General features: G+C 38.7%; 1 protein-coding gene across 3 annotated transcripts; it reads left to right on the forward strand.

Annotated features, from left to right (window-relative positions):
- Positions 1-6,873: 6,873 nt before the first annotated feature.
- Positions 6,874-9,969, forward strand: LOC127758194 (protein SPEAR3-like). Of its 3 annotated transcripts, XM_052283825.1 has the most exons (6): positions 6,880-7,304; positions 7,445-7,549; positions 8,205-8,263; positions 8,405-8,486; positions 8,621-8,736; positions 9,671-9,969. In XM_052283825.1, exons 1-5 carry the CDS (start codon positions 7,059-7,061, stop codon positions 8,723-8,725), a joined length of 597 nt encoding a protein of 198 aa, XP_052139785.1. In that variant the 5' UTR covers positions 6,880-7,058; the 3' UTR covers positions 8,726-8,736; positions 9,671-9,969. The 3 variants fall into 3 exon arrangements, with proteins under 3 accessions (XP_052139791.1, XP_052139785.1, XP_052139776.1); XM_052283816.1 differs by lacking the exon at positions 9,671-9,969 and having other exon boundaries at positions 6,882-7,304; positions 8,621-9,333; XM_052283831.1 differs by lacking the exons at positions 7,445-7,549; positions 9,671-9,969 and having other exon boundaries at positions 6,874-7,304; positions 8,621-9,340.
- Positions 9,970-13,186: the final 3,217 nt, after the last annotated feature.

The following is a 13,186-nucleotide window of genomic DNA, read 5'->3' on the forward strand; positions in this document are numbered from 1 at the left end:
CCTTTACGACGGCAACGACCGCGTCACCGACGACGGCATCGATCACGTCATCTACAACGACAACAACTGCATCAACTCGGCATCACTTTTATGATGACTGCTACACGGTGCGAAAGGACCAATCGAAGTGGTGGCCTCATCACCAACGACGTCCTCTGACATATGCAAGACGTCCTCAATGGCATCCTCTGACATCTACAGGGTGCAAGATACTCACAATTGCAGTTTCGTCTTCACACTATGGTGTGAATATTTTTTTTCGCCTTCAGCTATTTGCGGCTACATCAATTACCATGACTACCACGACCACGGCTACTACATGATCGGCTACATCGACAAATGTCTACAACAAGAATCATCTACGGAAACTCCAGTCAAAGCGTCCGTGTCATCGCTATCGTCCATGACACTCCCACTATGACTGCGGGAGGAAATAGAGGAGAGTCCAGGGACGACACAGAAGGGAACGCAGGCATCAGGCGTCCATCAGAGATGCAATCGATGATGGTAACTCGAAGAAGATGAAGAAATAGAAGATTTCAAATCCACTAGCAATCATTCTGGTATATATAGGAGTACATATGGGATAGAGACTTAGAGTACAATACAAGTAAGAGTAGATTTATCTCTAGGATTCTATCTTATCTCTAGAATTCTATCTCTAGAATATATCTTATCTCTATAATTTATTTTTGACTCTTATCTCTAACTAACATATTATACTTCTTAACATTCCCCCTTAGTCGTCCATCCCGATGTCGGTAGGTCCAGGCACAAAAAGCCTGTTCACTCGAGGCCATCGTGATCCTCCTTCCTCATTGTGCCCCCAGTCGCCTCCTACCATGGCACACTCTGCAAGCTTCCAAAAAGAGAAGCCACTGCTGCTGCCTTTCTTGAGGGCCATTGGATTTTCTTTGCTCCCCTCTGGTGGTGGTGAGGTGGAGATTCGTTTATTGTCCAATCCGCAAATCACGAGCCCACTCCTTGGATGAATAACATAAGGAATATTTAGAGTAAAACATAAAAACCCGAATTCCCTTAAACCATATATTTAACTATTATCTATAGAAAACACAAGTCAAGTACCATACGGAGCTCTTGCTTATTTGATTAATCATAGATATGGTGACTGGATGTAGATGGAATCATTCCGATAAAATAAGCGTCGGCGCCGACGTTATCTCTTGTTTTGTCATTCAAGGAATCATCCTTCTACTCCTTATAATCTGTTCCAGGAAAGTTTCTACGTACGTTTTTGGTTTGACCAATCATCGATCTATTGTTTACTCCCAGTTCCAATTTCTCGCTTATCTAAAATTTCCTACGTACAATATGTACTGGTCATATAAACGTGTGGTACACAATATATATTTTAGATTTTAATTTGTGTTAGAATGGATTCAGTGTACTGTTAAACAGATGGCAACTATACAGTACATCATATTTTCAGGCCGCATTCTTTTTTAGCCTAAATTCGCATTCCGCTACATTTTCTATCTATATTCATATTCGTATCAACATGTTTCTGGCCGATCTGTAGTATTTAGCAATTTGTTCCAACTTATACGAACTAATTAACCGGATCTGGTTTTTTGTTTATATTATCCATTTCGGATGTTGAAGGTGCATTCGTGTATACACATATATACGTTAGTATTGGCAATATATATATATATATATATATATATATATATATATATATATATATATATATATATATATATATATATATATATACATACATATATATATATATATACACACACACACACGCACCCGATATGTATATACTCCCTCCGTCCCATTTAAGTGCAGCCATGATTTTCCGTGCCCAATTTTGATCGTCCATCTTATTTAATTTTTTTAAAAAAAATTAAAAATAAATCAAGCATAAGTACTATTCATGTTTTATCATCTCATAACAATAAAAATACTAATTATAAAAACATTTCAAATAAGACGGACGATTAAAGCTTTTGGCACGAAAACTTATAGTTACACTTAAAATGAGACGAACGGAGTACCCTGCTAGGCTCTCTGATGATCAGAATCTATGGAAAAGAAGCGAACCTACAATATTCCGAACACAAGTGCGCGAGCAAATTAAAAGAACGAAGAGCATATATCGGCGCGCGTACTTCTGACCGAACTGATGATCTGTACCTTTGTCGCGCAAAAGAACCAGCCCAGCCGCGCGCACGGACACAGCCACTCACGTACACATTCAGGGCTACTCGAGCAAACAAGCTTAAGCCCGACCAGTCGCGTGCCTGCTGAGGCCGGCATATCGATCTATAGGTGGTCCACGTGCCGGAGTCCGAAAACCCAAAGCCGGTGGGTAGCTAGCTAGGCACGCATGACAAGCTGCCGAACGCCCGCGTGTGCAGGTGGGGTGGGAGGTGTGCAGGTGGTGGGAGGCTGCGTGCGCGGGGGCGCCAGCGAAGCTTCGGACGGTGGCAGGGAGAGATCGAGCGAATCGCGAGATCGCTCTCCGACACGGCGAAATCGCGCCCAAATCCCCGGGTAGATCCCCTCTGAGGTGTACGTACCGAAAGCCGATCCCGCCGGTTGGTTTGTTTATGCGCGCGCCTATACGCCTCGAGTATAAAATACGTACGCGCCCCGCGGGCCGGGGCTCGTTTTTCTGCTCCCCACCCTCCGTGTCGGAGCGAGCGGCTTTGTTTAGCTTTGCGCTCGCGAATCGCGATCCCCACCCAAATCTCAAAACACACTCACACAGGCCGGAGTTGAGTTGGCGGTTCGCTCGCTCCAACAACCTCAGCAATATTTGATCGAGTTGGTGGTGTAGTGTACGTACGTACGTGCTCGGCTAGCTGGTGCTGCAATGCAAACCACGCGAGCTGAGGCACACTAGCTACAGTATCTAGCTGTGTCTAGCGTACGTAGGCGGTGCAAACAGGAACGAGCCAAGTAGCCAGCCCGGCCACCCAAATCACACGAGTGGGCCAATATCTCTCTATTCTAAATTGATCTACATATAATTTTTTTAGGTTATTCCTAAATAATCTACATATTTGTGTTCATTCATTAAGTCTATTCGTTATTTGTGCATTGGAGTAAATGACCATTGATGCATGCATCCATGCACAATATCTTGATTTGCTATTGGCTAGGAAATAGTGAAGATGATGTATGCATTGAGTTTGTTGCTAGAGTAAATATAGTATGAGAGATTTATTAGCTTTTCTTGGTTTTAGTGTACCTATGAAATAATCCCTCCATCTACTTTTAATAGTCATATTTCCAAATCTGAAAAATCTATTTTTGATAGGCATATTTCAATCCAACAACCTATCATCTTAATGTCTTTCTCGAATTTAATGCGTGATTCTCTATTCTTCCACACAAGATTGGCTACATGGGCATCGAGAAATGTAAATATTAATGAATCGCTTGTTCACGAGGAATGACTAATAGCATGTTTAAATGGATGATAAGTAGAATCACTTATCGTTGGTCTGTGTGCCAAGATGAAATATGACTATCAAAAATAGATGGAGGGAGTATGTAGATCAATTTGGAATATGGAGAGTATTAAAATAACCTGATTTAGTTCAGTGCTTGATTAGCGTTTACTAATAAGCAGTGAAGCTAACTCTAATACGTACCGTATTGATTTGGCCATCATGTGGAAAAAAATACGACAGGAGGAATTTAAAAAATGTAAAACAAGGGGCGAAATTAATTTGGCCCCAGTGTGGCTAACTAGTACACCCTCCATCCTAAAAAACCAACGTTGTACTAGATATGACGTATTCTAGTACCAAAATATGCCATATTCAATTTTAGATTCGTTTGTTACTCCCTCCGTTCCATAATATAACAACTTAGAACTGGATGTGATCTTTCATGATCAAAAAATTTAGACAGGAAGTCTGTTCAATTTTGTTGTACTGTAAAACGTTACATTTTATCTTAATTTATTTATATTATGCCACAGAGAGAGTATTACAAGAGGGAGTACTACATACCAACGTACGTGTCATCGTTGGCTCAAAGGGCATTCTGCCCGGTCGGCTAGCTAGCTGCTTCGTCCTCAGGAAATTAAAATCAATTTTTAAGGACATTTATCTGGATTTATTTTCAAAGGTTGGTTTCTTTTTTAACGGATGGATAGTACGAGTAGCTTAATTACAAAGCCAGAGGCCTCTTCTCTTACTGTTAGCTAGCTGGAAATTAATCTCATCTTTAAGTCGTTCTAGCTACTTTCTTCATCCCACAATACTTATCTTCTACTCCTGCCGTCCCAAAATATAAGCATTTTTAGCTATAAATCTAGACAATGTGTTCAGATTTATAGCCAAAAGCTGTTATATTTTAGGACGAATGTAGTAGTTCTAGCATTCAAAAGTTATTCTAAAATAGTACTACCTCCGTCCAAAATAAGTGCAGCCATGAGTTTCCACGTCCAACTTTAATCGTCTGTCTTATTTGAAATTTTTTTATAATTAGCATTTTTGTTGTTATGAGATGATAAAACATAAATAGTACTTTACTCTTGACTTATGTCTTTCTTTTCAAAAATTTTTTAAATAAGACGAATGGTTAAAGTTGAACGCGGAAAACCAAGACTACACTTATTTTGGGACAAAGGGAGTATCACTTTGGAGTACTACTTATCACACCAATCATTTTCAATTCAAAATTTTCCCAATTTTACCTCTAACCACCATTCTACTCCTAACCACTATCCTATATCTAACTCTATACTCCCTCCATCTATTTCTGATAGTCACATTTCATCTTGGCACACAGACCAACGATAAGTGATTTTACTTATCATCCATTTAAACATGCTACTAGTCATTCCTCGTAAACATGTGATTCATTAATATTTACATTTCTCAATACCCATGTAGCCAATCATATGTGGAAGAATGGAGAGTCATACATTAAATTCGAGAAAGCCATTAAAATGATAGGTTGTTGAATTGAAATATGCCTATCAAAAATAAATTTCAGATTTAGAAATATGACTATCAAAAATAGATGGATGGAGTATTATTTATTAAGGGTATTATAGTTTTTTTCTCCCCTTAATATATGCTAAAAAATTTATAACGATAAGTTTTATGGAACGGAGGAAGTAGCTAGGGGCGCAAAACGACTGTATTTTGTGTAACTGTGCCCGGAGAAGATGTCCATTAAGTACTGGGCACTTAATTAGTACACCGGAACTGACGTGAGCAGGGTGATTTGATAACTATGCGACAAAAGGCATGGACGCTGCCAAATACATATAGCGACCCCCATGCCATCCCTTTCATTTTCTTACATGCCACCAGAGTTTGCACCCCCAGCTAGAGGTACAAAGGGCCCATATGCATTCCCTTTCATTGGCCCCGGTCCTTTTGTTTGACATTTTTATCATCATGACATGAATTATTTCATTAAATTAAAACAATAATTGACTCCTTTTATTTTCCAAAAATATAAATGATTGCACAATTCATAATTTGAATCAATCAACCTGGCTCAAATAATACAGCATTTTTGTGCCATGCACACACTTGAATCCACACACTACTGCCTGAGGAATATTCTAGGATAAGGTACCTCTATATCAGCAGGATAATATATGTGACACACTTATGGGGGTGGGAGAGATAGCAAGCTAACAGATTCATCAAGTAGGAATCCTCAATTTGCTAGATTTCCTTGGTCAATATCTATACACGATAGTATTGAATGGTGAGTGAATATGATATATAGTTTCTACACGTAAATTAATCTCGTAGGTACAATAATAACCCTGGTGACAGCTCTCTCTTTTGTTTTTTTGAGAACAGAGAGCTCTCCTCTCATTAAGTTAAGAAGATTAATTACATTAGTGTTTGTAAGAAGGGTGGTACTTCTAGCCACGTGTGTTCTTGCATAATGCAAGAAAGACTTGTTTGCACAAATTAACATGTGTTGCTAAATTACATTCTTTTTAATCACTACCATAGATCGAACATGTTAACACTGCCAATTCATGGGACCAATCATTGCCAGTTTCCCTGCCGGCAAGGGGTTAGTGACAGTGTTCCCTGCGAGCAATATTGTTAGTATTTTTTTACCGATAATGAAAAGGTATCTCACTGCATGTCAATCGATTCACACCTATAACCAATAGTGATAGCACAGCCAGGTAACGGTAGGGCATTGCTTATTACTGCCAACCGGTGTCAAGAACCGGCAATGATATCTGTCTGGAAATTTAAAAAAAACGCTCGACCTAGATGATCGGGGCATGGGACAGACAGTCCTACTAATAAACCAGTAGGATAGTCTGTGCGAGCTAGTTAGCAGTGTTACTCTATCACTGTCACATTCACATAGAACCAACAATGATAGCACATTATGTGGTAGTGTATGAATATAACGGCCGTTTATTTTTTCCACCCGGATTTGAACTTTAGTAGGTAGTGTTACACATTCACAACTTTACCCACCACATAAAAAGAAATTTCTGTCCACTAAATTTGTAGTGTACGTACATGAGTTACGAACAAACAAAATATAAAAATCATTTAACATCCTGCTAATTAAGTCCTTTTATTTCCCTCAGAATAGGTATGGTGACAGCTCTCTGATCACATATTTCAGAGGAAAAAATAAGTGTTGTTTTGATGGCAAAGATCCTAGGAGATCACCACCTACCGAATTAAAACGAATTACCAAATTTAATTTTCTCTGATTTTTGTTTCAAGCGATACGGTTTAATTTGTGGCACATGGTGTTAACTATAATCTAACGTTGGCCATGACACTTGTTGCAATTTAAAACTTGCGGCAAGAAAAGCTTGGGCAAGTCTCCCTTTAATAAAGAGAGGGGGATATATTGCCCCTGCAAGGAGATCTCTCCCTTTCATTTTAAAAGGGTTTTGTGCTTCATCCAATCACTCTCCTCTCTCTCTCTCTCTCTCTCTCTCTCTCTCTCTCTCTCTCTCTCTCTCTCTCTCTCTCTCTTCCCTTCCTTGTCCTCCCCTTCTAGCTTGTTCATCTTGTCCTTCCAAGTCTTCCTCCTGGCAAGCTAGCTAGGTCTTCTTCTTGGACATGAGTGGGAGCAACTTTGGAGACAGCATGGGATGGGGCAACAGCGGGAGGTCGTCGCCGGCCGGCTCCTCCAGGAAGGGCAAGAGAGGCGGCGGCAGTGGCGGCGCGGATAAGCCGAAGCAGCCGCAACGAGGGCTCGGGGTGGCGCAGCTGGAGAAGATCAGGTTACAGAGCGAAATGGCCGAGTACTTCAACCCTCTTGGCCAGCCGGGAAGCTTGATCCACAGAACCGGCAGCCTTAACTTGGTAAGTCAAGGGATCGATGCATATACATATGCTGCTAACATAGAGTATATGCATCTATTTCGTCTTTCCTGTGTGGCCATTCTAGAGAGAATTAGGCGTTTCTAATTTCTTGTGGTTTTCGGCATGGATCGATCGAGCAGGAGGATGCACGGGCGTCCACATCCTCGCTGTCGTCGTCCCCATCGTCTCCCTTCCATGCTACCGCCGTTAGCTCGTCTCCGTTCCCAATCCATCCAAATCTTGCGGTACATGGACAAACTTCTCTGAGTTCTGCATGTATACTAATTGTTTCAGGAAGAATTTGGCATCTAAAATTGAGAGATAGCTATCACATATGAGCGAAAGTTTTAGTGAATTTTTCTTTGGATGACTTGCGGTTTCATGTACTAATAACTATGTGCCACACATGGAAGAAAATTGTTTCTTCTTAATTTGTTCAGTAAAAACAGGAGATTTTATTTTTGGGCTCAACTACATAAGAAGTTACTAGTGCGAGAAAATTAGCCCTCGTTAATTTTGTTTTGTTTTTGTTTTCCCTGAAAAACATGTTTATGTTTGATCTTTGTTGCACTGTTTTCGTTAGCTCTACATATACGCGCATGTATAATTTTTCCTCTTCATTATTTGTTATTTGTTACTTGTCCATCATCATGTTCTCTTTTTGTCTGTAAAGTTTCTCAAGAAAACGTTTCCTACTATTTCAATTATAAGAACCAGTATACGTGATGATTTTTTTTCAAAAATCATCTGGTTGGGTGCTTGCCGTCTACTAGCAGTAGTAGTCACTAGCTAGTACTGTATGAATTATATATATAACTACCAATCAGTGTTCCATTTCCATGCGTGTGAACTTCATGCTGAGAAAAATCTCTTATGTTATGCCGACTTTATCATGTGTAGATGGCATATGGAGAACGAGGAGACGTACGATACGGTGAATTCCAAACTCCCATCATGAGGTAGCACACACATATATGATCAGCTAGATCAGTTTCAGTAACCTTACAAGATATATTATTACAATTCATTTGCATTATGTTTTTTGTGACCGAGCTCTAATTAATACTGAATATTTTCCCATTGTATTATATTGCAACCAGATCACCAAGCAGCAGTACTATCTATGGTGCCCCACATTACACACATAATCCTAGCATCACATTGCCACTCTTTGAACCAGAGGTATGTACATAAACCATAAGTTTTAAAGGCAGATTTAAGCAGCTGAACTGAAGCATTATTGACCCAAGTGTTATGCAGTTTTCTGTATATAAATGCATTAGTGCGTGGTTGCTTAAACATTGATTTTGTTTCAGGAGTCTGCTCGCTTGAGGGGACACCATGACCGAAGCCGATCGGCAGATTCGACAAGTATGAACTCTGACGATCCGCAAGATGTGGACCTCGAGCTCAAGCTATGATATATCCTAAGGTGTTTCTTCCTCCCCAGCTTCCTCTCTCTCTCTTCCCTGCCACCATCTGCTGCGAGGGATAGTTAATTTCTTAATTTTAGTCTTGATGGTTTTTTTCCTTGTGGTGCAATAAGTTTCTTAATTGGTGCCACTAGCTAGAACCAAAAGATTTGCCATCTTCTGTGCTGTAATGCGCACAAGAAGAAAGGAATAGTGATGCACATTTTTTTTAAACAAGACGTTATGGGTATGGGAATCTCTGCTGATATCTAGCAGTCGTTTTGATTGTACTGGTGTGGAGCATAGATGTGTTGACCCTTGCCTGCAACTGCAAGTATACACTGACACAGTTCATAATTTATGCAATGCAATTTTCATCACTGCTGAGATCAGAGAGAATGTTCAAATGTGTATGAGACACACACTTGCATGCCAGAATATTTTTGATCCAGAAGCACAAGATGGGCATAGAATAACCACTTAATTTATCTTGTACTATCTCAGACACAGCTGTCTTTCTGTACTACTTCTAATCCAGCTTGTGTCAGCAGTTCCATTATTAGTTTGGTTATCTGTATAATCATAAGAAGATCTCTATCTCTGCATGCATGTGTGTCTGTGTGTTGTCTGCCTGGTGGATGATCATGCTCTTTATCTCCATGCATGCATAATGCATTGTACGTATGATGAAGCAATGAAAGCTGACATGTTGTACACTTTTCTAGCCCGTGGGCGTATAGTGTATATACATGCCTTCTAATTAATCATGCGTGTGCAGTTTGCAAGTCTGCATGCATGCTTAATCGAGAGTGCTTTAAGATTTGACATTACTAGCTTGGTGAAGCTAGCTAGTCCATGTACGAGTACATGCATATATTTAAACACTGCAATATATATATGTGTCGTATGGCACTGTCATATATATAGTTCTCTGAACTTCAATCTCTTGTGTAGATCATATGTAATTAATGCAAGTGGCCTGGATCAGTACTAGTCTCTGCAAGTATGGTGTACTCCAGCTCGGTTAATTAACTCTACAGTAAGGGTATGATTCCTCTACGTACAATATATCAATATACTAGCTAGTTTGTCGTAAAACAATATGGAAATATATAATTGCATCACTCTGCAATGTCTACTGTATATGATCAGTTTGAGAAGCTATAAGCAGACGTATATATAAATGCCTTTGAGCAAAATACTGATGTACCCATAATCCTCATCGTTTCCTATGTTCCAATAAAATAAAACAATCTCCCTCTGGGTCATAATTTTTCTCATCAAGTAGTGTGATGAATTTTAGTCCTAGTTTTGCATATGTCTGCACCAAATTAAATTCGGAAAAAAAAAGCGGTGTGTCAATGATTTTACTACTCCATATGATGATGCATGTGTACAAATACCTATCATTATGGACAGGTTTTTGGCAAACTTTCAAAACTTTGACTAATCAATATATTTTCGAATAATCATATCAGATAAATAAAAATTATACACGTGAATTTGTACTAAAAAAGTTCTACTGTAATAATAAATTTTAATGGATTTTACAATTGCTTACAACATATAGAAATTAGTAGTCAAAGTTGCAGTTGTTGGAAAACTATTATGTCGATGTCCAAAATGCAGATATTACTAGCTAGAGGGATACAATGTTGATCATGGTTCATGTTAAAATAGTACAATATATATACATTTCATCAGTCCTACTCTTTAGATATGTAGGTGCAGCATGCAGAAAGCTAGCGATATAACTCTTAAAATCTAGTGTTACCTACAAATATTATTGAACTTAAAATTATGCATAGGTTATCTTTGCTGACTTAAATTGAAAGTTTCAGTGCAATGAGTTGATAAATGCATATACATATGGACTAGTATTACAGGTACCAAGTTCCCATTCCTATGCTCTCTCATTATATATACATTACGGTATACATACTTATTGTTTCACACAATTGTGTAATATCATCAAAAGATTCTGTTCTTCAAAAGTACCAATCGAAAGGTCAAATTAATCATTATATATACCCCCAAATACATACCACACTCATATTCTTTTGTTTTCATGTGTTGCAACATTTTTTTTTCTCAAATTTCTCCATGTGAAAAGAGAACATAAAACCACACTAGCTGGCGGTGATGGTGGTCTTCAATATGCGTTGAAAATCATTGCATGTACAACATAAAGTGATCATATTTGAAAATGGCATGATTAAATTTGTACGAATGAAATTTAGTGATCAATGTGGCATCTTATAATGTCTTTAATGAGCCAAAAATATCACACCGTTTTGGTTGAGGGGGATATTCTACAAGTTATCTTCAACATCACAATTTCACACAAGCACATAATGCACGCCTTATTTGTGTGTTAGTTGATTTGGGTTGAAGCAAGCCAATAATAGATGTCATAATTAACAAATAAAATATGTAATTAAGTATACGACATAATCACACCGGATGATCCTCTCAATCTCCATCCAAAGCGTGTAGGAATCTTCATGGAAAGATCCTACTCCTACACACTTCATATGATGAGGGGGCTTTGCTGTCCCCTCAGGACCGGATCGGCTTCGATCGGATGCAAAGCTACACAAATCCCAAATTGTACTATTCAAATCAGACCTTTTCAGTTCATCATCGCATGCATATGTCGCGCTCCACGTATTATATGCAATCTGACGATCTTTGAGTGATAAAAGAATTAGGCTGTGCCTTCTTGCAACTTGCAAGTTGCAATGCTTATTACCAACTGGTATATACTACTAGTATTATATATATATGGCTTACCCTCCTGCCAAAAGCGTCCCTTTAGCTCTCTCTACCTCTAAACTCTTATCTCTCCACATACGTACGTATAGAGACGAATTAGAGAGATAGACATGATACTCTCTCATTTCATATTATAAATTGTTTGACTTTCCTTAAATTAAAATTCTTTAGATTTAACCAAATTTATAAAAAAACATCTACAACAGCAAATTAGTTTTATTAAATCTAACATTAAACATATTTTGATAATATGTTTAAGTGTATTTTTCTATAAATTTAATCACACTTAAAAAAAATCAAACAACTTATAATACGAAACGGATGAAGTATTTAATACGTGTTTGTACTACCCACTAGGCATACAAGAGGCAGAGGCTGCATGCAGGCATGCACGTTATGTTATATGGCCACATCAAGTTGGATATATTGAACTGCAAATCTCCCACCTGCCAAAAAGGCTTTACTTTGGGAGTTAGCGCTAGATTGATCACTGCTCTCATCGGCCCCTGTAAGTTGCACAGTGCCTGCATTATTCCCGTAGTACAACGTATACCAAATCACTGTACGTCGTACTAGGTGTAGTTGGAGGAATGCAACCAAGTTGGAGTTGTTCAAGCCATTGGAAGCGCTAGTTGATCAATGCGTATATAATATTATCAAAAGTATGTGCAGACCCGGTCATTTTCGAATGTCCATATGCATATATATGTAGTAGCCAAATGGATCAACCAAATGATATAAAATATAATATATGTCATTATGTAAATAGATTGTACATGCAAGTGTTATACTTTGTTTTCTTTCAGTAAAAGCTGCATTTCCATATTATTTTTTTTCCATATGCAGCTTACAAGTTTCTTATCTGTAGTCCTATTTTTTCCCGAGAAATTAATCTAAAGTCCATTCTGACACTGAAGGTTTATAAACCTCACATTTATTGTGGGATATTCTCACATATTTTGGAATACAATTCTATCTTCATTGAAATACATATATAAAGCACCGATTTCAAAGGCTTGACCCCATAGGTTTTGAGATCGAGTAGCTATTCGCCAGTTATATATATAGTGGAGAGTTACCTTTGAACCGTGCTTGATACCGTTTGTAATATAATGGTACAGAAATAGCCAGTAGTATTATCATTCACACTTCCAAGTGTATAAAAGTATTTGTAAACTATTCAGAAGATGTGCTTAAGTTTAAGCATGGTGGGGCAATCATTCAACCGGTTTGCAGGCTGTACGTCAACGATGTCTTGCTAAATTAACAGAGCACAAAACAGAGCGCGCCGGCGTGGCCACTAGTCTAGAGAAACAGGTTTGTCGATAGCGTCTTCAGAAACCTGGTCAATTTACGACCATTCGTTCTTCGTGACCAAACGACTGAACATGCAGAAGATCACTTAATATATTCAGGTGCAATAGGCCCATCATGTGGTGGCGTGGTTCACACAAGTGCAATTAACTATTATATTTTGTGACATATAGATCGAAATAACACGTACATCATCTAACTTGGTTTTCGAAACACCGACCTTTAGCCTGTAGATCGAAAAACACTAGATTTTACACGAAATTCAAGCCAAGCTAAGCTAGCCATCCACCTATTTGTCTATCATGCAGATCGAGAGAGTACGTACCCGTTACCACTGCCCGCACCGCACCGCACCGCGCCACGGACGATGGCACGCGACAA

This window comes from Oryza glaberrima, chromosome 1 (genome assembly GCF_000147395.1).
Source record: "Oryza glaberrima chromosome 1, OglaRS2, whole genome shotgun sequence".
In the NCBI taxonomy this organism is placed as follows: domain Eukaryota; kingdom Viridiplantae; phylum Streptophyta; class Magnoliopsida; order Poales; family Poaceae; genus Oryza; species Oryza glaberrima.